At 37.6% G+C, this 25,458-nt stretch overlaps 1 protein-coding gene across 1 annotated transcript in view; it reads left to right on the top strand.

The window, feature by feature from the left end:
- Positions 1 to 8,734: 8,734 nt before the first annotated feature.
- The window catches only part of LOC129049297 (ovostatin-like), a 51,750-nt gene continuing 35,026 nt past the window's right edge, over positions 8,735 to 25,458 (top strand). Inside the window, exons 1-5 of the mRNA XM_063711976.1 lie at positions 8,735 to 8,849; positions 12,301 to 12,353; positions 17,343 to 17,363; positions 17,939 to 18,107; positions 18,803 to 18,887. Coding sequence (XP_063568046.1) covers positions 8,735 to 8,849; positions 12,301 to 12,353; positions 17,343 to 17,363; positions 17,939 to 18,107; positions 18,803 to 18,887 — 443 coding nt within the window. The remainder of the gene's footprint in view (positions 8,850 to 12,300; positions 12,354 to 17,342; positions 17,364 to 17,938; positions 18,108 to 18,802; positions 18,888 to 25,458) is intronic.

The raw sequence follows: 25,458 nt of genomic DNA, 5'->3' as shown, positions 1-25,458 counted from the left end.
CTGTCTATGAAAAGAGTCAAACTCTGTAAAATATTTGGAGAGAGTTATTCTGAGCCAAATATGCATGACCATGGCCCATGAAGACAGAGCCCCAGGAGATCCTGAGAACATGCACTCAAGGTGGTTGGGCCACAGTTTGAATCTACATGTTTTAGGGAGACATACGACGTTAATCGATACATTTGAGGTACACGTTGGTTAGGTCTAGAAAGGCAGGACAGCTCAAAGGGGGCAGGGAACTGTGCTTCCAGGTCCTAGGTGGATTCAAAGATTTTCTGATTGGCAATTGATTAACATAGTTTATCTAAAGACCTGGAATCAATAGGAGGAAGTGTCTGGGTTAAGATAACGGGTTTTGGAGACCAAGATTCTTATTATGCAGATGAAGCCCCTGGGTAGCAGGCTTTGGAGAGAACAGATTGTAAATGTCTCTTATCAGACTTAAAAAGGTGCCAAACTCTTAGTTAAGTCTCTCCTGGATCAGGTAAATGACCTGGAAAAGGAAGGCGATTCTCTGTAGAATGTAGATTTTCCCCACAAAAGACAGCTGTGCAGATCCATTTCAAAATATGTCAAAGAAATATATTGTGGGTGCAGGGCTTAAAACCTAGATGGCGGATTGATAGGTGCAGCAAACCACCGTGGCACAGGTATACCTATGCAATAAACCTGAACATTCTGCACATGTATACCAGAAGTTAAAGTAAAATTTTTAAAAAATGATCTTGTTCGAGTAAAAAAAAGAAAGAAATATATTTGAGGGTAAAATACTTCAATTTCTTTTAGGTCCTGTTATCTGTCATGTTGATGTCTTATTGCTACAAAGAGTATTTTGTCTTAAGGTCTCTGTTTTAATGTTAATGCTGATCAGCAGTGCCTGGATTCCAAAGGGGGAAGGTGTAATCAGATACATCTGACCTCCTACTCCTATTGTGGCCTGAACTAGTGTTTCAGATTTACTGTAGGATGTCCTTGGCTGACAGAAGGGGTTCATTCTATTGGTTGGGGGGCTTAGAATTTTATTTTTGGTTTACACTACAACAAAAGTATAACTTTCTTGTGCCAAGGTATTGCATTTACCACAGGCCTTTCCCAACAGAGTGCATTCAGTCCCAACCACACTCTGCCTGAGAGACTACCTCTGCTTCCACTAGTAAGAAGCTCTGGAAATGTTTATAACTTGTTGTAACAGCTTTAATGCCAAATAAAACAATTTTACACACCCTGATTATGTTCAGTAGTGGTAACTCAGAGGAGAGCACTGTGAGCCTGCCCTCACGACACAGCCCCACCACAGATACTTATGCTTGTGGGTCTTCACACAAAGAGAGGCCTTAAGGGAGAGAACAGATGAGCATTGCTTACCATTGGTTGGTATGAACCAGCTGCCTGCTGACAAAGGGCTTCTCAAGAACAGGTTTTGCAGAGGGAATGACAGGTTCCCATTTGTCCCATGACTCATGGTAAGTTCCTGGCAAATTTCCCTAAGCCCTTCATCAACTGGCTACGAAGAAACACTGCATGCTTTGCAAAGTGATGACAGCCAAAAGTTGCGAAATCATTTGAATTATTTCCAGAAGCTTTGTATTTTCTTAATATCAAAAATGATCAATACTACCTAAAGAATCATACTTTAAAGAAAGTGAAGCAAGAAAGGTGGTGAAAACACAGGAGAGAAGTTATATTCTGAAACTGACTTTGGAAGAGTGAATAGATCTTCACTAAGCTAGGAAGCATAATTTATTCTTTTTCTTATTTTTTTTTTTACTTTTCATGAGTATATATTAATTTTTATTTTTTAATAGTATATATTACCTATACATTTCAGTTACTTTGCATTGTAGGGAAAGGCATCTTGAATATAAAATGTTTTCTTATATTAAATATATGAATATTCACTGCCATAAAAGCAGACAATGTTTATTAATAACATTATTCCAACGTATTCACGATATACTCAGACTTGGACTTATGTCTTACTTGTGTTTTATTTTGACACCTACTGAACTCTTTTTTTTAATTTCATAAAATAAACTGCTGCTGTTAAAAAATTATAATAAAAGGCATCCCAGATGCATTTTTTTAAAACATTAGAGCAATGATCTTAAAGTTAGAAGCATTGATTTGGATTTTGTTTACAATCTTTTTTTATAGTAATGGTAAGGAGGCTTTAGCCCAGCATTGCACTTTTATAGTTGTAATGAAACATGTCTCTGCTTTACAGGACGAGGAAGTGAACATTGGAATGTATGTGAATAAAGAGGGTTTTTTTTCCATATGCTGGAAACAGCATTCCCAGTTTGCCTAACAGACAACCCACACCATCATTTTTCCCACTTTCTCCACGCCCTTAACTTTATGAATGAGATCCTTCTTGTCTAGTAAATGATGAAATCTTTTCCCACAGTAGAAGGGGATTTCCCATGCATAGACCGAGAATTAGAAACAACTGCTCTGTATCCTGTATGCAAATAATATTGTTATTGTATTGTAAAAAACTTATGTATATCTGTGTTCATGTGTACATGTGTTCTGTTATTCTTACTGTTTCACATTTAAACAGTTAGAAGACTTTTACCAAATTTAGAAGGTGTATGAAGGAGGTCTATATTTATATCTATCTCTCACTTTGGATAATGTTTATGTACAAAATTCACTTTTGAGATCTGGGGGAAAATCTAAAAAAATGAACAATCATACCTTAAGTCAGATGTAACTTAGAGAGTTGGAGGCAAGTATAAATAATATTCATAGAATTACTCCATATGTATTATAATTCCATGGAATAAGAAAATAAATCATAATTCTAAACATGAGTCCCAGATAGAAGGTTAGGGCATTTACTCCAAATTTTAGGTGCTAATTGGCAATCTAGAAAATTCTCATATATGCAAGTCAATGTAGTATGCTCATATATTTATTTATCAGATGGGTATTATTCAAATATTTAATAATTATGATTTCTTCAATCAAATCAGATAGATGAGATTGTATGTGTGTTTATAAAGATGAATTTAATTCTCCTTATAAAAGATAAGTGTACTGCAAGATCCACCTTCTACTCAACAAATTCAAACATTTGTATTAATTTGTCTTTTGGAAATTTCTTATATTGACTTTCCTGTTATCGATGTTAGATTTGGATTTCTAAATTGTAATGGGTTAATAAAGTCTGAGAAAGCATTTGATCTCCAGATGTGCCCTACTACTGGTATGATTTATATTTTGCATTTTAATTAGTAAAGATGCTCTATATGTAAGTACATGCCTGACTGTGTTCCTCAAATAGTAAGTGATCATTTTAGATTCACACTTTGGAATGAGTGTTGTAGCAAGGGGTAACGAAACCCCAAGGAATCAGTAACAGGCAAACATAGAGAGGTAGGTTTGGGTGTTGCTTTTCACAAAGAACAACACAAGTAGTCACTAATCTGAGACCGTTAGCCAACTGGGATATAAAGAGGAAGGAGTAGATTGAAAGCATAAAGTCCATTGTCTTAGTCAAATGATTAAGGGCAATTGTCTTTAGATATGGCCAAAATTTCATAGGTAAAGAAGTGCATGATAACAGGCTTTTTAGAAAGGCTTAGGTGAAAATACAGTAACAATAAAATAAAAACTAATGCCTCATTAAGTTGACCATACCCTAAATACAGATGATGACTGGCTTTAATCTTTTCTAGTTCTCTGTAATATATAGCAATGGGAAACCAGCAGAAGACATTATTAGTCAGAAAGATGCATCTGCTTCTCACTGCATTACAAAACCTGTGTACAACCTCTGGATAGAAAGCTAACACCCCAATAATGGGTTTGCTTTAAAAGTCTGGGAGTCAAGAGTGCTTACTTCAAATGCAGCATAGGATGGGTTGAATGGAAGGAAGTGAATGGAAAGAAGCTCTCCTCCTGGGAGGGTTAATATTCTCTTATTTTGCTCCCCAAGAATATGGTTAGTTGTACACAGACACAAGATTCTATGGAAAACCTGAGACTGACTAAAAGTCATGATTGACTCAAGAAGTGCTTGCATTCATATACCACCCACTGGAAATTCAACAATGAATAAAATATGCAGGCTGTATCTCTGAGATTCCCACAGCCAAGTGGCATGTATTACATAAAACCTAAATATTTGTAGTGTGACATGACATCCTGTAATAGAGATGAGTACCTGTGTTATGGGAGCTAAAAGCAGCAACAACTAACTTCAGCTTGGGAATTATGGAAGTTTGAACAGAATCACAAAAGAACAAGGAGGATATATGTACCTGGTAGACAGGAAGTCATATAAAGAGAGGTTCTAGACAGAAGACTGAGCCCACAAATACACATGTAGAGATGAAAGGGTGTGGCACATTGCTGGTGTTTTCAGGGGAGAAAGCAGAACGTTTGTGGGCAAGCAGTGGGGGCTATAGGTAGATAAGAGCCTTAAGAAACTTTTTTTTCTAAAGAGTTTGGAATTTATCTTGTAGGTAATAGTGGACCATTAAGGGTTTTTAAAGAGGATATGATATAATTAACTTGAATTTTAGGAAAAAACAGTTGGTAAAATAGATTTCCTGCTGTTTTCAGTAAAAGGGCAATGTCAGAGGCAGAGCCCGATGAAACCACTTTGTGATACTTGATAAAGTCACAGCAATCATGAGATTGTCTTCTAAGAGCATCTTATTTAGCCAAAACTCTAAAGACAAAGAAACACAAAATACCTGGCAATAATTTTGGTAAAGGAAAAGAAGAAAATGAAATGCAAAAAAAGAAAAAGTAATGCTTCAATAAACTTTCCTACCAGGATACTTTTATATAAAAATACGTCGTATGGAAAATACAACATCAACAATTAGTAATAAAAAGGACATGGTAATATTTAATTTTTTTTCAATTAGAGCTTCCTTAAGCCTTTATTATTTTTACATTGCTTCCATTGTAATAACTATACAGAGCATTGCCAACCAGAAATTGGTACTGAGTTCTCAAAATAGATTTAGCTCTCAACCAAGAAATAATAGTGAGATACAAATTAATTTACAATGATTGAAATTACTGAAATGGGATTTAATTTATTCTTGAAATTTTCACTCATAGGCATTGTAAATTATGTCTAGGAAATGCTGATGCAAGACTGTTTTGTAAATTAGATGACACACCTAATGACATGTAACACACTGGGAGGTGGCTAAAATTTAAACATGACTTAAACTTTAAGAATGATTCAGGAAATACTGGCAAAATCTCCTGCATGGATATATAGTCCCATACTCGGCTTCCCTGACAAGTGAGAACATCTGGGCTCCTAGAACACTGACCTGTATGTGGATCTAGCAGACACGGCATATTGACTTTTTCTTCGTCTCATTGGATCATGATGTGGAAGATAATACATCTGGGTGTTTTTCTCTTTCATCTGTCTCTTTCTCAGTCTCCAAACGTGTAAGTGATTACACAGTTTATTATTTCACATGGAAGGCAAATAGAGCTTGGTATTACAAATTCAGGCTGGGCACAGTGGCTTACGCCTGTAATTCCAGCATTTGGGAGGCTGAGATGGGCAGATCACCTGAGGTCAGGAGTTCAAGACCAGCCTGGCCAACATAGTGAAACCCCGTCTTTACTAAAAATACAAAAATTAGCCGGGTGTGGTAGCATGAGCCTGTAATCCCAGCTACTCTGGAGGCTGAGACTGGAGAATCGCTTAAACCTGGGAGGCGGAGGTTGCAGTAAGCCAAGATCGTGCCACTGCACTCCAGCCTGGGTGATAGAGGGAGACTCTGTCTAGAAAAAAAAAAAAAATAATAATAATAATAATAATAATAATTAAACATTACATTTTTATTGCAGTGATTTGATTTTAAATAATTTTATCATTTTACAATATAATCCAAAATATGCTCATGGGAATAGTAAATTTCAAATTTGAATGGCACCATCATCTCTGCCTCGTAGATATCCAGAATGCTGAGTAAGAGCTGTAACAGTGCTATATTTATGTTGAGGAAGAGGTGTCTGACAGCTGCTGGGGAAGGAACTGGACAAACAGTAGGCAAATATAAAACAGAATGTACTGTGTCAGTTTGGGGGCAAAAGCATTGTATAAGAACACTGATGATGTTAACCTTTATAGAACTAATGATTAATTACCTGCTGATTTTTAATTGGGATTTCCTTTTTGACTTTTAAAAATTTAATTCATAGGCCAACATCTTTCTATTTCATACAGATTTAGCCATTTGATGTATTTCTAACATTTAAAAATAACATACTTTCCTTAAACTCAAAAATTCTTCAATTAACACAATAATTGCTAAGTAACTAATCATTGACACATTCAGTTGTAATGGTCTTGCTTGAATTTTGTAGGCAGTATGTTCTGCTGATTCCTTCTGTTCTACAAGAAGGCTCTTTGGATAAAGCTTGTGCCCAGCTTTTTAATCTCACTGAATCTGTTGTTTTGACGGTCTCCCTCAACTATGGTGAGATCCAGACCAAAATATTTGAAGAAAATGTTACTGGAGAAAATTTCTTCAAATGCATCAGCTTTGAGGTAAATACTTTTTTCTGCTTAATATAGAAAAGAATATTACAGGTGCATGAACACCACCCACGTAACTGACATTTTAGGGACAGAGATCAGGCTCTTTGGCTGTATGTGTAAAGTTATTTTAATTTTTAAAAGAATAATATAGTCCTCAGTATGAGATGATGTTAAGTACAGTCATAAATGGTAACAAGGGCAAGAGCCAAAACATTTTATTTTATGATAGAAAATTGTTGACGGGAATAAGACATATAGAAAGAATGACTCTTGTGCAGAAAAGGGAAGTTTTAAGAAAGGCAAAAGAATCCATTTAAATGGTGAGATAAGGAAGTGACAAAGCAAGAGAAATAAACAAGGTTGGTTATTGAAGAAACAGATATGACGAATTATGAATTAAAACTTTTAGTGATACCAACACACAGTGATAGAGATTTCTTAACAAAAAATCAGTTTCATGGAGTATTTATTTGTTCCCTAGGTTCCTCAGGCCAGATCTGATCCACTGGCATTTATTACATTTTCTGCTAAAGGAGCCACTCTCAACCTGGAAGAGAGGAGATCTGTGGCAATCAGATCCAGAGAGAATGTGGTCTTCGTACAGACTGATAAACCCATCTACAAGCCTGGACAGAAAGGTGAGTGTACCTAAATCAGGTTACCCTCAACTAATGTCACTTATATGATATTTGAATTGATGGTACACAATACAAGCTCAGAAATTTTATTGTATTAAATTTTATTAGAGAACCTGCTTAAAAATACAAAATAAAAATATAGATTACATAGCCTAAATGTTAGAGATTTCATTTCCATGAGTCTGGGGTGGGGAGCCTCAGAAAGTGTATTTTTAAAGAGCACCTTATTCTATTCTAATAATATCCATATTATTCTAATAATATTCTAATAATATCCGTATTATTCTAATAATATTCTAATAATATCTGTATTATTCTAATAACATTCTAATCACATATTTGGGGATTTTGAATTTAATTTACACAAACTTACAAGCTTATGGTTGAAATAGAAATAAAAGAGCAACAAAGTATGTCATGAACATGTAATGAGATACCCCTAGTGACTAGAGAATTGCCCAAGTAATAGAATGATCAGCATGATGTTGAATTAAGCTGAAAAGCCTCCTCTCTCCTCCTGGGTACAGAAGGAGTTGATGAATACAGATTACAGCAGTCAGAAGAAAGACATTTCTGATGAGATGAATGGTACATAAAAAAGCACTGAGGTAGAATTAATTTTAAAACCATGCTGTAAAATGAGAAGTAGATAGACTTATTTGGAGTAAAGAAACCCAAATGTCCATCAATGATAGACTGAATGAAGAAAACGTGGCACATATACACCATGGAATACTATGCAGCCATAAAAAAGGATGAGTTCATGTCCTTTGCAGGGACATGGATGAAGCTGGAAACCGTCATTCTGAGAAAACTATCGCAAGGACAGAAAACCAAACACCACATGTTCTCACTCACAGATGGGAATTGAACAATGAGAACACTTGGACACAGGGTGGGGAACGTCACACAACAAGGCCTGTCATGCAGTGGTGGGGGGGAGGGATAGCACTAGGAGGGATACCTAATGTAAATGACGAGTTAATGGGTGCAGCACAGCAACATGGCACATGTATACTTATGTAACAAACCTGCACGTTGTGCACAAGTACCCTAGAACTTAAAGTATAATAATTAAAAATAAAATAAAATGTGATATAATAAAAGAAAAAAAAGGAAGGAAAAGAAGCTGCAGTGAATAGAAGAGTTAAAGGAAATCCCTGAATATAGAACTAAAGAGGCATTTTCATGTAGTTAAGTAACACCCATGAGGCGTCACTACAGATGTGGGGATCATGGCTTGAGGAGGCAGTCGTGGATGAACTGGGAATAACAGTAATCAGAGCCCGCTTAGGCACCAACACACTGTGATCCCAGAACAACACAAGCAGAGGGAGGTGAGGGATGTGTGCTGGAGATGGAGGAATGCACTGCATGCATTGTGCTATCCCCACCCTTCCACTCCTCTTCCCCTGACCCTTTGCCTCCCTCCCTCACTTCACAAAAGAAGGCATTCAGGTCAGTATTTAGGCACCAGAGAAAGACTGAAGGACTAGATAAGAAAGACAGGGCATGGCTGTACAGTTTGAGCTGGCACCAACAACGGTGGAACAAACATTACGAGAGCATGCATGCTGGCGTGGGAGGTGCTTATGAGGGGGAAGAGTATATGTGCTTGACACAAGAGGATGTCCAAGGAAGGCTTCTAGGATTCTTGCTAAGGAGAGCTATAGAAGGCAGAGGTGGGGAAGGTGGCTGCTACTTCAAAGAGCACAGAAACATTAAAACTTAATTTAAAATTGCTTTTTTAAAATTTCTTATCCATCCACAGTCTAGTAAAGAGTCTAATGCACAGAGGAAAGGTTATAACATAGCAAAGAAATTGAGCCAGGAGTCTTACACAATTGAGAGATACTCAGTTGTCAAAAAATTGATCATTACAATCTGAGATTATAATGCTACAAATATTCATAATCTACTCAGCATCATGCTTCTTTTTGAATAAAAATATGGTGTGATATTAACTATGATTGCTAAAACCTCATTGCACATTCAGTTTGTTGTTGCTTCATATTTATAATGCAATATATTAACTACTATATAGTGACATGAACAAAATATGAAAAAGTATAGTAAACAGATAAAATAGAAAGTGACTAATTCTTCAGTTATTAAAAAATAAGTATATCAAAGAGGATATTTAGGAATGCATTTAGAGAAAGAAGGGATAAGGTACTTGACTGATATACAAAGTCTTCAGCAAAACAGATTCTAGTTGTGTTTGGGAGAATTAAAGAAGGGCTATTCAAGCTTCCAATGTCAGGGTAGAAGGGAAAGCAGCCCCTCTGTGTGAGAAGGAAAGGGCTATTATAGAAATAACCATGGCAGAAGTAAAGTCAGTACTCATGATGAAATTACTGCGGGTAAGGGATACTGTATAGCTTCAGGTTAGGGGGCTTGGTGGGAATGGCTGGAAAGGAGGCTGCGGTAGAAGGCCAGGTCAGAACTTCACAAAAAGTAATGTGTGACTTGCTACACATTAAGTCATGAAGACACTGACTTTTGTGCAATGTGAGGTTTTCATCAGAGAAGATTCAAGATAAGATTTAGTCTTCAGAAAGTAGCTCTGATAACCATAGAAAGATTAGCTAGGTTATGGCAACACAAATGGCAGTGATCCAGTTAGTGACAGTTGTGAGAGTCCAAACAAAAGACGATTACATCTTGAACAAAGACAGGGACAGTTTTGGAGTTAAAGAGAAATCTTTTTTTTTTTTTTTTTTGAAATGGAGTCTCACTCTGTCGCCCAGGCTGGAGTGCAGTGGGGCAGTCTCAGCTCACAGCAACCTCCACCTCCCGGGTTCAAGCAATTCTCCTGCCTCAGCCTCCTGAGTATCTGGAATTACAGGTGTGCACCACCATGCCCATCTAATTTTTTTGTATTTTGTTAGTAGAGATGGGGTTTCACCATATTGGCCAGGCTGGTCTCGAACTTCTGACCTTGTGATCTGCCCGCCTCCACCTCCCAAAGTGCTGGGATTACAGGCGTGAGCCACTGCGCCTGGCCAGAATTCAATTTTAAATGATAGAGCTAACAAAGTAGGTGAAAAGATTAGAACTACAGGGAAAAAATGTTTTAAGATAATTAAGTGGAGACCTGAATGAAGTGAGGATGTCTACCATGGGTGGGGAAAATCATTCTGGGCAAGAGAAATAGCAGATAATATCTTTAAGATATGTTTTGATGTAGAGTGTAATATAAAGAGGGAATGACAACGAGGGGATGACAAGAATGAGGGAATAAGAATGAGTCTCAAATTTCTAGCCTAAACACTTGGACAGAATTGTCGTTTACTAAAATAAGGAAGTGTAGGGCAAGAGGAAATAAATCAGGATTACATTTTTGGGCACACTAAGGATGAGATATCTTTTAAATATTCAGGCAGGTATGTCAAGTAGGAAGCAGTGTATTTATGAAACTTTAGGTAAGAAGAAAGGGCAGGGCCAGGCGCAGTTGCTCACCCCTGTAGTCCTAGCATTTTGGGAAGCCAAGGCAGGCAGATTACTTGAGCCCAGGAGTTCAAGATAAGCCTGGGCAACATGGCGAAACCCCATCTCTACTAAAAATACAAAAAAGTTAGCCAGGTGTGGTGGGGCAAGTAGTCCTAGCTACTTGGAAGGCTGAGGTGGGAGGATCACCTGAGCTTGGAAAGTTGAGGCTGCAGTGAGCCAAGACTGCACCACTGCACTCCAACCTGAGTGATGAGAGTGAGACCCTGTCTCAAAAAAGAAAAAAAGGAAACAGAAAAAAAGAAAGGGCTGAAGATATGAATTTGAAGAATCATCAATGTAGAGACCACATTTAAACCATGAGATATGATGGGATCAGCATTTCTCAGCCAATCTTATGAATCCTGTGATAGCCAAACAGCAAGTCTTTTTCCTAAAAAAAAATTTTCAGCATTTGACACCCATACTCGCACATACATATGAATAGAATTATGAAATAGGTTATCAATAAAGGCTTTTAAAATTAATGTGTGAATAAATGAACTGAAGCTAGGAGAGGGTCAATAATCTGGAAGAATGAGATTAACAAACTTGAACTCTAAATGAACCTGAAAACGCAAAGGGACAGGAAGTATATATAGACAGATGACAACATAGAGTCTTGACATCAGCAATTGACATTTTTTCCAAAATACAATAGCTCTGATATGATGACCAATACCAATTTTGGCATGAATCTTCATTTCCCTTAAAGCATGTCAGAATTTCCCATGACAGGCTAAGCAGTAGAAAGCAAGACCATTAGCCAGGTGACATTCTATGACAGCAACCAGAAAGTCATTAGATGACATCAACAGGAATAAATTTTCTGAAACTAGTGGCATCTAAAATAATAATTTCTCTCTTTTGAATTAAAATGCAAGAAAAAAATGTTTTGTTGGAGTTGTGAATTAGGAAGTTACTTATTTCCCTTCTCAAGCCATGTGGAAGATGAGAGGTCTCCACTATAGAGACCTAGAGGGAGAGAGGCAACCTCAGAGCAAAAAAGAAATCGAGTGTTTTGTGAGAGAAATAGGGGCAGAGAGAAACATCTTCAAAAGAGAATGAATTTTACTGACTGGACAGTAACATGAGTTTGACAAGGTCCATCAGGCTGAGAACCAACTCAGGGATAGGACACAGATGGATAAGAATGTGAGAGTGGGAGAATATAGCTGATTGCAGGTGCTTCCACTGCGGGTTAAGGGAATAAGGGTATTGGTTGATGAAGGATACACAGAAAAGGCACATGCTGAATAAGTATGCATGCAATCTCTGTGAGGAATTGTACTAACAGTTAAGTGACCTGCCTCCTCTGTCTTTCATTTCTTTAATGAAGTCATTAGGCAGCCTGAGCATGTTGTGACAACGCATAAGAGGAGAAAGAGAAAGAAGGGATGGAAGTACAAAAGAAAGACAAGAAGTTCTTTTACTGAACCCTTTCTTGGCAGTATAACTTAATAAGCTCAACCTGGTAACCCCAGGATCCAATATGTCTTACGTAAGATGTGCATGTAACTCCTCATCACAGATGGTAGTAACCTAGTGCTTTTTGATTCACCTAAGTTAATCAATGTAGGAAGAAAGCTGTGATGACACAAAAGTTAAATACTTTCTTTACATCATCTTTCTTTCTTTCTTTAGTGATGTTTCAAGTTGTGTCTCTGGACGATCATTTGAAACCAGTTGATGAAATGGTAAGTTATAGCTAGAAATAGGTAGGTATTTGTGCATGGTTTTGCTTCTTAAAATTAATCCATGAATATGAGGCAGGCCAGTCTTAGTTATTGGTTTTACATTCTTATTAGCCTATGTATTCCTCCCTTGCCATCAAACTTTTTCCTTTTTTCTTTTTCCTCACTCTCTCTCTCTCTGGTCAACACAATTAAACATATTTCCTAATTACAAATAAAAGTCTGTAATTTACTGAATCCTTACCACTTATAAAAGCACTGTGCTAGGTAAGCCGAGACCCAAAGATACAGAAGATGCTCTTGCTGTCCCCAGAATGATTACATTAGAACAGAGGTTGTTGGAGAAGAACACAAACGAAGCAACATGCATGACTATATTCCTGACATCTGGAAGAATAGGATATGGCAGATAGTAGGCTAGTAATATTATACCATTATTAAATTATGTATTGAGTGAATGAGTAATGTTATACAGAGTGAATATTTTATTTATTTATGTATTTTAGAGATGGAGTCTTGCTCTGTTGCCCAGACTGGAGTGCTGTGGTGCGATTATAACTCACCAGCCTTAACTTCTGGGCTCAAGTGATCCTCCTGCCCCAGCCCCCCAAGTAGCTTGGACTACCGGCAGCACCATCATGCCCAGCTAATTTTTTTTATTTTTTGTGGAGATGGGGTTTTGCTATGTTGCCCAGGCTGTTCTCAAACTCCTGACCTCAAGCAATTCTCTTGCCTTGGCCTCCTAAAGTGCTGACATTACAGGCATGAACCAGTGAGCCAAGCCAAAATAATACTTTATAATGACTGAATGAGTGAATTACATAACTAGTGAATGAAAGCATTATGGCTGCTTCATATTTGAAGTTACCAGGAGAGGTATTATCTTAGATCAACTTCTCCAGAATCAGATTCTGAGAGAGGGAAAAAAGGACAACTGAATTATTAAGAAAGTGCTGCCGGGAGAAACCAATAAGAGTGGAGAGAAGCAGGACAGGGGAGGGGAGGGAGCCAAGCATAGGTGCAATCAACTGATTTTGGGCAAAGTCTTCAGCCTGACTGGCAGGAAGCTCCGGAGCATAAATTACACTTCAGAGTTTGTTCCACTTTAGGAACCAAAGTGGGGCTTTTGTACTCCAGCATCAGCCAGTTATTGGCTCTGGGCACCACCCGACATAGGAGTAAACCCCTAGGAACTTGCCAGGAGGCTCCAAAACAGGCCTCTCAAAAAGTTCACAGGTGAAAGCTGTTGGAAGTAAAACACAATGAGCTGGGGGTGGTTGGAAAGAACCAGAAAAAGGGATCTAAGGGGGAAGCATTGGCCATACCTGATACAGATGTCACGGAGTAGGTGAAATCAAGACACTTGTTAGGGAACAGAGATGACCAGATGTATAAATTAAGCCTAGAAGATACTGTAGGCAGAGAAAAATGTTAGTGAAGGCATGTGGGTAGAGAATCAAGAGGATTTAGGGAATAGTCGTAACCCAGCTTTGCTGAAACTTATAACAAATATAGAAAGTCCTGTTGAAGGGTTGGGTGCAGTGGCTCACGCCTGTAATCCCAGGACTTTGGGAGGCCGTGGAGGGTGGATCACGAGGTCAGGGAGATCGAGACCATCCTGGCTAACACAGTGAAACCCCATCTCTACTAAACACACAAAAAATTAGCCGCGCATGGTGGCGGGCGCCTGTAGTCCCAGCTATTCGGGAGGCTGAGGCAGGAGAGTGGCGTGAACCCAGGAGGTGGAGCTTGCAGTGAGCCGAGATTGTGCCACTGCATTCCATCCAGCCTGGGTGACAGAGCGAGATTCCATCTCAAAAAAAAAAAAAAAAAAGAAAAGAAAAAAAAGGCATGTTGAAAAAAGATTTGGAAAGGAGGCTTGGTGCCATGTTGTGAAGGCACTTGAATTACAGTTGGTCATAGAGGAGCAGTTTGTGTGTAGAGCAGAGAAATAACTTGACTGGGGATGTGTTCCAAGACCCCTTCCAATTTTTCCAGATATTGTTCTTTATTTACACAAGGATAGTAAAGGGGGAAGTGTTGCTACCCATTAGGGAAAGTGATGCTGCCTCACTTTCCCTAATGGGAAATTCAGAGAAGTCATTTCATAGATACTGATGTGCAGTTAAGGAACTAAATACATAGTGGGAACATGGTGATGGTAGTCTAAGACAGTATTTCAGCAGAAGACTACAATCTTGCTAGAGACAATCTGAGAGCAAAGGTGATTAACAGTGAAAACTGTCAAAAGACAACGAATCATGACCTGGAAAGACTGAAGTCTTTACAACAGGATACCTGACAAATTTCATTTCATGTAGTTTAGAAACCTGTTAGAACTAAGCATTCTTTTGTGGTCTCTCAGGTCAATCTATCAACTGAGAGCAGTTACGAAGAAGCTTCTTAAGCTTACAGAAGCTGTGCAGATGGTTTCTCTGTTAGTGCCTTTTTCTCCCTCCAAATTGTACTTCATCCTTAAGACATCGTCACTTTTAATCCACCTCCTTTCCCCATCTTCTATAGTTATGCTACATTCACTAGATTGTTGCTTAATTTTAATTTCCAGAGCAGCAATCTAATTTTTAGTGCCCCAAAGACCTTGTATTAATCTAAATCCGAAATCACTTCCATAAGATAGTATGTGCTTCCTGTTCTCCTTGGTTCATGGTTGAAGCTTCTATTTCTAAGAATGCAACTCCTCTATTTAACCAAAGCAGTGAGAATTTCTACTGCAATCCTTTGACAATCATCCTTGATTGGAAGCACCATGGGGAAGTAAAGGGGTTCTTGAAAATCAAAGCAGCTGCAACATTATCATAACTCCATTATTAGTTCTCACCCCCCAATGTTGACTTATTATTGTCAATTAGGCCAAATATGATTATCCAACTCCCTGCTTTAGTAATAACTACATTTGCATAAAAACAGGATTAATGGACTGTTCCTTCAAATATGGGTCATAGATAAGAAGATCATTTGTACCAAATGTTTATGGCAAGGAGTTTCCATGGCACAGCAAACTGCATGTGCTTATATATAGAGTTGGAAATTGATGTAGTATTTCCAAAAATGATGGCAGCTAAGAGATTATGTGGTTTTATCTTTCCAAGCCAGTGTTTCTAATTGCTGGACATTATCCGGTTCAGTATTCCATTTAAATAAATAGATTCAATGCATGGCTGGCCTATGAGATTTGGGCATTCATAATAAATTTGGCTACATAATAAAAATATAGTAATGATGCAACTGGGCTCATTATCAAATGAGCCAAGATATAGAGCATGTAACTAGTTTCTTCTGCCCAAATCTTACATCAGTCTTTTCTTTCATTTTCTGCAATTTCATTACTGATGGTGCCTTTCTTTTCCTTTAGGTCAGTGTTTTGTAGGATATTCAAACATATTTTTTCCAGAAAGTTTCATTTGCATCAAGAAGTTTCAGATCTTTCTTTAAACTTATCTTAAGACCTGGAACTACTTGTCCTCTAAAAAGAGGCCCTGGGTATGGACGAGGAGAGATAGTATAAACCAGAAGGGGACATGAAGGAGTTGTTGTATTGGTTCTTGGCTGGTTTATACAAGATTTAGTGCAGACAGTCATTAGTGACTAGAGCAGAATCAGCCTCATTTTAATAATTGTTTTTAGAGAACAATCAAGCAGCTTAGAGCAATGAAAATGTGATTTTACTAGGTTCTTGTTCACTAGTTTTTTTAAATAGACCAAGCTCAGTTAAAAAAAAAAAAAGACAAATTAAGTAATAAAAACTAAATTTGTTGAACACAGTTGAAGCCATCTGCATTGGAAGTACTAGAAATAGCAAACAAAAAGGGATAGTACTCTAGGTTCATTTCTCATTATTAGAATCTCATCCAAATGGTTAATGTCTTCCCATGGCACCTTTGGGTAATATATTCTTCGTTTTCTTCCTATGAGGATATCTCATAAGAAGCTCTACCTCTCTTAATGCTTGAGTTAATGATGCAGCAGTAGCTTTCTTCAATACCATCTCAATATTTCATCAAGGTTCAATTCCATGAATTTAGAATAACAAGTAGGGCCCTTAATGCAACTGTTATATTTCTCAGTTCCAAGAATTCTGGACAATGTTTATGAATCCTGTTCCTATCTCCAGACACATTATGTGTTATTAGTGAATGAATGCTGCAATTAGTGGGAAGGAACACTTAGCAACTTGGGGAGTGGGCAAAGGACCCTACGTACTCATTTTTGAAATTCTGATCAGCCTATTCACATGAGGGCTTCTGGCCTAGGAGTCTTTAATTTCAACTTGTTAGTTTTAAGGCCCTGAGAGAAAACACTAAGAGATGAAAGTCAAACTGTTGACTATAGGTTTAGAGGGGGCAAGAGTGGTAAACATGGAGAGAACTGAGAGGAGATACAAAGAGGTGGAAGGAGAAGGAAGGGGAGGAGATACAGAGAGGTGGAAGGAAAAGGAAGAAGGAGAGGAGACTCGGCAAGGGAAACTTGGGCAAATATCTACATTTATTTACTTGTCTGATAAGGAAATGGTGGAGTATAGGAATGGTCAATAATCTAAGACAAAAAAAATTAGTGCTAGATACAGAAATCAAAATTGAAGTATTTCAAAAAGAAGCAACCAGCAGTGTAAAACATTGCAGCTGTCAGAGTGAAGACTGACCACGAATTTGTCGATAAGGAAGTTATTATTCATCTAAGAGGGCATTTTTATTGTATCGGAGAGACCCAAGAGCAGGGTTGCTTACTGAAACTGCAGGGTGTATGCTATGAAAGATAGAGAAGTAAATGAAAATTCTTGAAAACTAGGCAGATGAGTTTCAATATAATCAATAGATATTCAAACTTTCAGTCAGAAATCAATATTTGTTTGGGTTGTCCTAAATGTGTTTCTGTTTCTTTGCTTAATAATAGATTTATAATTAACCTCTTCACTCATCTAGAAAAAAAAAACCTTGAGTTCATATATTAACATTATTTTTATTTTTATTTCAGTATCCAGTGATCACCCTTCAGGTAAGATAACTACTAGTTGAAGAATTGTTTTCTCATTTTTTGAACATCTCTCCAAACCTCAAAATCAAAAGGCAGCTCACAGGGAAGATTGTCTATTTAAATTGTCACAGAATTATTAATTTCGTGTAGACAGCCTCAAGAGGACAGAAATAGGTTTCCACCCCCATCACCATGTGATTCGTATTAGCATGCACCCATTAATATAGACAATAATAATATAGACAATGGGCAAGTATGATTGTATTTAATTTAATGCTTAGTTGTTGAATGTATATAAATGTATACTTAATGTTTTATGCACTAGGGATAAAATATGGCTCGCCTTTAAGAAATCAGAGATTGACACAGAAAATAAATGTAAAAAAATCACAGCTAGCTCTAAAATATTCTAAGTGCTATAATATGCATCTATGTGACCCCAGATAGGAGGGTAACCAATTCTCCTTGGGTGATGTGCGGACATATTCATGTTTTGAATCCTAGGTAAGTTAGAAACCTAAGTAGGAAACACCTTGCTGAAACTTTATAATGAATAAAAACATCCAGCATGCAAAAATACACTTTCTTATTCTCAGGATCCAGAAGGCAATCGAATACAACAGTGGGTGAATGAGGAGTCTGTGGGAGGGATTCTACAACTCTCCTTCCAGTTAATCTCAGAGCCCATCCTCGGATGGTATAAAATCACCGTGGAGATGCTCAATGAGAAGAAAACATATCATTCCTTCTCTGTGGAAGAATATGGTAAATAATAGCAATGAAAATATTACCTATTAATAAAAAAATTACAAAATCTTTCCAATTTTGCAAGGGCAGGATTATTAAATAATGAATTCTCAAGTGAGTATCTTCCTTTCCTCTTTCCTTGTCCTCTGTTACTATTTTAGGGTTCTCCATCTACTCTGATTTTTATCTCCTAGTTCAGCCCATAATCTTCCTGCAATTCTCTGTTAACCTAGGCTGTCTATTCTATCTTCCTTTTGTAGTATCTGGATTCTATTTTATATGATAGTTTCTGGGATGTAAAGCACTTCTTATGAGAAGAATGGAATTAACATTAGTCATATGTTAGCCATTAGTCCCTTTATATTTTCTCCTAAAATCTTCATAAAATTTCTATTGTAGTATCATTATTACTACTTTAAAGATGAAGATATTGAGAAACACTTTCCCAAGTTCAACACCTGAAAAGTGATGAATTTGGAATTCGAAATATGCATTTTTCTATCCAATTCCAAAATCCAGTCTTAGGCACTTCAGTGTCCTCCTCACACTGTTTATTAATGGCAAACATAAGCAAAAGTCGATGGTTTGTAAAGGAGAACCAATTGTTTTGTATGAATGTATTTATGTTAATATGTATTTATGTTAATAATAGTTCTGTTAATAATATATAATATACACATTATAATATAATATATATTTTTTTTTACTGGCAGTGTTACCCAAATTTCAAATGACTGTGTATGCACCAGAAAATATCTTAGTTGTGGACTCTGAATTCAAAGTGAATGTCTGCGCCTTGTAAGTTGAAACTGTACACAATAGAATAATGTATTCATAGAAAGATATTAGAATGGGATAGATGGCTAAAAAGAAGTAAAATGTAAATGTGTAGACGGTAAGGGAAAAAGAAGGTGTGAAATTATTTTGCTGATTTTACGAATTCTTCCACACATCTATGATTCTTTTAATGCATGTTATGACACGTGGTTTTATGTAACAGTTTAAGACAACTGACTACTGTCTTTCTTACATCATAAGATAACATATTGTTTTGCACCAGCCAATACAGTAGCCGTGACCACATGTGGTTATTTAAGTTTTAATTAAAACTAAATATTCAGTTGCGTTAGCCACATTTCAAGCTGTCACATGTGACTAGTGGCCACTGAACTGGAGAGCATAGACATAAAACATAGAACATTCCATCTCTCAGAAATTTCCATTGGACAATATCTTCTGTTTATGATGATTTCTCAATTCAATCTTTATGTATTACATGATTATAAAAGAAAACTGAAGCTCAAGATGTATCACAGAGAAAGCTGCTATAAGAGTTACAAGTGGCTCTAGGGTAATGGCGGGGCACAGTATGGAGGATACTAAGGGCAGACAGGGACTTAGGGGCAAATAGTGAGGATTAATGTGTGTCAGGAGTAGCAGTGAAGCAGGTCAGGTTGTTTTCCCCTCTTCTTGTCACTAAGTTAAGCAACATTCGCAGAGTTTATATAACCAGCAGAGAGAGCCAGGGTGCAAACATAAAACTTTGTCTCCTCAGACCTGATGTGAGAATTCATTCTTTCCCTGACTCACGTGTACTATTTTTCCTTTTAATTTTGCATAATTAAAAATAAAAAGTGACCTGGTAATTTCTAGTTATTAGGAGAGCTTCATTACAGTAATCTAAAATTCCATGCCAAACTTTAAGGTGAAAGCTTTGCCTGTCCTCCTTTAGTCTACTTTAGGCTGGAAGTCTTTAAGAGTCAAGAAGAAGCATGGCTAACTTTCTGATGCCACTACCTTGTGCTTCACCTCCAGAGTTGGAGTGGGAGAATACAGAAAAGGCAGAGACTGAAAAGTCTCATTGTAGTTGGGTCATAGAGGCAGGGAATTGCCAGCATTGCTGGAAAATCCCCTGAGTAGCAGAAATCCCCAAAGCCCAAATGTCTGGGTACTTCCCTATCACAGTGGCTGTGTGTTGGCCCCTGTGTCCTGGAGAAGCATTGCATAAGCAAAATAAAGCACTCTAGGATAAGCCAGCTGGGAATCCCAAAACATAAGCATGAATCACTAAATGGTTGAAGATTCTAATGACTTGAAATCAAGGTATTAAACAAACAAAAAAAAGAGCAATATATACCTGAGAAAACTGTTGAACATCAATCAGAAAAAAATTAAGAAATAAGTAAAATTTATTTACTCAGATATGAGTCAATAGTGTAACTTTAAAAATAATTAAAGACCTTGGAATTAAGCATATTATTAACTTAAAAATATATGTATAGAAAGGCTGACTAGAAGGATGGATGATGCTTAAAAGAGAATTAGTAATTTGGAAGATGAAATTGAGAAATTGTCATAAAACGTAGCCCAGAGGAATCTACTGTTATTCCTTACAAGCAATTTTGTTCTTTGTTCTTTCTACCTATTTAAAAATTTTGTTATCATACTTTAAGTTCTAGGGTACATGTGCACAATGTGCAGGTTTGTTACATATGTATACATATGCCATGTTGGTGTGCTGCACCCATTAACTCGTCATTTATATTAGGTATATCTCCTAATGCTATCCCTCCCACCTCCCCCACTCCACATCAGGCCCCGGTGTGTGATGTTCCTCTCCCTGTGTCCAAGTGTTCTCATTGTTCAATTCCCACCTATGAGTGAGAACATGCCGTGTTTGGTTTTCTGTCGTTGCGATAGTTTTCTCAGAATGATGGTTTCCAGCTTCATCCATGTCCCTGCAAAGGACATGAACTCATCCATTTTTATGGCTGCATAGTATTCCATGGTGTATATGTCCATCTATCATTGATGGACATTTGGGTTGGTTCTAAGTCTTTGCTATTGTGAATAGTGCCGCAGTAAACATATGTGTGCATGTGTCTTTATAGCAGCATGATTTATAATCCTTTGGGTATATACCCAGTAATGACATGGCTGGGTCAAATGGTAGTTCTAGTTCTAGATCCCTGAGGAGTCGCCACACTGTCTTCCACAATGGTTGAACTAGTTTACATTCCCACCAACAATGTAAAACTGTTCCTATTTCTCCACATCCTCTCCAGCACTTTTTGTTTCCTGACTTTTTAATGATTGCTATTCTAACTGGTGTGAGATGGTATCTCATTGTGGTTTTGATTTTCATTTCTCTGATGGCCAGTGATGATGAGCATTTTTTCATGTGTCTGTTGGCTGCTTAAATGTTTTCTTTTGAGAAGTGTCTGTTCATATCCTTCGCCCACTTTCTGATGGGGTTGTTTGATTTTTTTCTTGTAAATTTGTTTAAGTTCTTCGTAGATTCTGGATATTAGCCCTTTGTCAGACGGGTAGATTGTAAAAATTTTCTCCCATTCTATAGGTTGCCTGTTCACTCTGATGGTAGTTTCTTTTGCTGTGCAGAAGCTCTTTAGTTTAATTAGATCCCATTTGTCAATTTTGGCTTTTGTTGCCATTGCTTTTGATGTTTTAGTCATGCAGTCCTTGCCCATGCCTATGTACTGAATGGTATTGCCTAGGTTTTCTTCTAGGGTTTTTATGGTTTTAGGTCTAACATTTAAGTCTTTAATCCATCTTGGATTAATTTTTGTGTAAGGTGTAAGGAAGGGATACAGTTTCAGCTTTCTGCATATGGTTAGCCAGTTTTCCCAGCACCATTTATTAAATAGGGAATCCTTTCCCCATTTCTTGTTTTTGTCAGGTTTGTCAAAGATCAGATGGTTGTAGATGTGTGGTATTATTTCTGAGGGCTCTGTTCTGTTCCATCAGTCTATATCTCTGTTTTGGTACCAGTACCATGCTGTTTTGGTTACTGTAGTCTTGTAGTACAGTTTGAAGTCAGGTAGTGTGATGCCTCCAGCTTTGTTCTTTTGGCGTAGGATTGTCTTGGCAATGCCGGCTCTTTTTTGGTTCCATATGAACTTTAAAGTAGTTTTTTCCAATTCTGTGAAGAAAGTCATTGGTAGCTTGATGAGGATGGCATTGAATCTATAAATCACCTTGGGCAGTATGGCCATTTTCACGATATTGTTTTTTCCTATCCATGAGCATGGAATGTTCTTCCATTTGTTTTTGTCCTCTTTTATTTCATTGAGCAGTGGTTTGTAGTTCTCCTTGAAGAGGTCCTTCACATCCCTTGTAAGTTGGATCCCTAGGTATTTTATTCTCTTTGAAGCAATTGTGAATGGGAGTTCACTCATGATTTGGCTCTCTGTTTGTCTGTTATTGGTGTATAGGAATGCTTGTGATTTTTGCACACTGGTTTTGTATCCTGAGACTTTGCTGAAGTTGCTTATCAGCTTCAGGAGATTTTGTGCTGAGACGATGGGGTTTTCTAAATATACAATCATGTCATCTGCAAACAGAGACAATTTGACTTCCTCTTTTCCTAGTCGAATACCCTTTATTTCTTTCTCCTGCCTGATTGCCCTGGCCAGAACTTCCAACACTATGTTGAATAGGAGTGGCGAGAGAAGGCATCCCTATCTTGTGTTAGTTTTCAAAGGGAATGCTTCCAGTTTTTGCCCATTCAGTGTGATATTGGCTGTGAGTTTGTCATAAATAGATCTTATTATTTTGAGATAAGTTCCATCAATACCTAGTTTATTGAGAGTTTTAGCATGAAGTGCTGTTGAATTTTGTTAAAGGCCTTTTCTGCATCTATTGAGATAATCATGTGGTTTTTGTCTTTGGTTCTGTTTATATGCTGGATTACATTTATTGATTTGCATATGTTGAACCAGCCTTGCATCCCAGGGATGAAGCCCACTTGATTGTGGTGGATAAGCTTTTCAATGTGCTGCTGGATTCGGTTTGCCAGTATTTTATTGAGGATTTTTGCATCGATGTTCATCAGGGACATTGGTCTAAAATTCTCTTTTTTTGTTGTGTCTCTGCCAGGCTTTGGTATCAGGATGATGCTGGCCTCATAAAATGAGTTAGGGAGGATTCCCTCTTTTTCGATTGATTGGAATAGTTTCAGAAGGAATGGTACCAGCTCCTCTTTGTACCTCTGGTAGAATTCGGCTATGAATCCTTCTGGTCCTGGACTTTTTTTGGTTGGTAGGCTCTTAATTATTGCCTCAATTTCAGAGCCTGTTATTGGTATATTCAGCAATTCAACTTCTTCCTGGTTTAGTCTTGGGAGGGTGTACGTGTCCAGGAATTTACCCATTTCTTCTAGATTTCCTAGTTTATTTGCGTAGCGGTGTTTATAGTATTCTCTGATGGTAGTTTGTATTTCTGTGGAATCGGTGGTGATATCCCCTTTATCATTTTTTATTGCGTCTATTTGATTCTTCTCTCTTTTCTTCTTTATTAGTCTTGCTAGTGGTCTATCAATTTTGTTGATCTTTTCAAAAAACCAGCTCCTGAACTCATTGATTTTTTGAGGATTTGTTGTGTCTCTATCTCCTTCAGTTCTGCTCTGATCTTAGTTATTTCTTGCCTTCTGCTAGCTTTTGAATGTGTTTGCTTTTGCTTCTCTAGTTCTTTTAATTGTGATGTTAGGGTGTCAATTTTAGATCTTTCCTGCTTTCTGTTGTGAGCATTATTGCTATAAATTTCCCTCTACACACTACTTTAAATGTGTCCCGGAGATTCTGGTATGTTGTGTCTTTGTTCTCATTGGTTTCAAACAACATCTTTATTTCTGCCTTCATTTTGTTATGTACCCAGTACTCATTCAGGAGCAGGTTGTTCAGTTTCCATGTAGTTGAGAGGTTTTGAGTGAGTTTCTTAATCCTGAGTTCTAGTTTGATTGCGCTGTGGTCTGAGAGACAGTTTGTTATAATTTCTGTTCTTTTACATTTGCTGAGGAGTGCTTTACTTCCAATTATGTGGTCAATTTTGGAATAAGTGCGATGTGGTGCTGAGAAGAATGTATAATCTGTTGATTTGGGGTGGAGAATTCTGTAGACGTCTATTAGGTCTGCTTGGTGCAGAGCTGAGTTCAATTCCTGGATATCCTTGTTAACTTTCTGTCTCGTTGATCTGTTTAATGTTGACAGTGGGGTGTTAAAGTCTCCCATTATTATTGTGTGAGAGTCTAGGTCTCTTTGTAGGTCTCTAAGGACTTGCTTTATGAATCTGGGTGCTCCTGTATTGGGTGCATATATATTTAGGATAGTTAGCTCTTCTTGTTGAATTGATCCCTTTACCATTATGTAATGGCCTCCTTTGTCTCTTTTGATCTTTGTTGGTTTAAAGTCTGTTTTATCAGAGACTAGGATTGCAACCCCTGCTTTTTTTTTTTTTTGTTTTCTATTTGCTTAGTAGGTCTTCCTCCATCCCTTTATTTTGAGCCTATGTGTGTCTCTGCATTTGAGATGGATCAGCTGAATACAGCACACTGATGGGTCTTGACTCTTTATCCAATTTGCCAGTCTGTGTCTTTTAATTGGAGCATTTAGTCCATTTACATTTAAGGTTAATATTGTTATGTGTGAATTTGACCCTGTCATTGTGATGTTAGCTGGTTATTTTGCTCGTTAGTTGATGCAGTTTCTTCCTAGCATCGATGGTCTTTACAATTTGGCATGTTTTTGCAGTGGCTGGTACTGGTTGTTCCTTTCCACGTTTAGTTCTTCCTTCAGGAGCTCTTGTAAGGCAGATCTGGTGGTGCCAAAATCTCTCAGCATTTGCTTGTCTATAAAGGGTTTTATTTCTCCTTCACTTATGAAGCTTAGTTTGGCTGGATATGAAATTCTGGGTTGATATGAAATTCTTTTCTTTAAGAATGTTGAATATTGGCCCCCACTCTCTTCTGGCTTATAGGGTTTCTGCCGAGAGATCCTCTGTGAGTCTGATGAGCTTCCCTTTGTGGGTAACCTGACCTTTCTCTCCGGCTGCCCTTAACATTTTTGCCTTCATTTCAGCTTTGGTGAATCTGACAACTATGTGTCTTGGAGTTGCTCTCCTCAAGGAGTATCTTTGTGGTGTCCCCTGTATTTCCTAAATTTGAATGTTGGCCTGCCTCGCTAGATTGGAGAATTCTCCTGGATAATATCCTGAAGTGTGTTTTCCAACTTGGTTCCATTCTCCCCGTCACTTTCAGGTACACCAATCAGACGTAGATTTGGTCTTTTCACATAGTCCCATATATCTTGGAGGCTTTGTTCATTTCTTTTTACCCTTTTTTCTCTAAACTTCTCTTCTCGCTTCATTTCATTCATTTAATCTTCAATTACTTTCTTCCACTTGATCGAATCGGCTACTGAAGCTTGTGCATGCGTCACGTAGTTCTCGTGTCACGGTTTTCAGCTCCATCAGGTCATTTAAGGTCTTCTCTACACTGTTTATTCTAGTTAGCCATTCGTCTAATCTTGTTTCAAGGTTTTTAGCTTCTTTGAGATGGGTTCAAACATCCTCCTTT

This window comes from Pongo abelii, chromosome 10, assembly GCF_028885655.2.
Source record: "Pongo abelii isolate AG06213 chromosome 10, NHGRI_mPonAbe1-v2.0_pri, whole genome shotgun sequence".
Taxonomy (NCBI): Eukaryota; Metazoa; Chordata; class Mammalia; order Primates; family Hominidae; genus Pongo; species Pongo abelii.
This window is presented reverse-complemented; position numbering and strand designations above follow the sequence as displayed.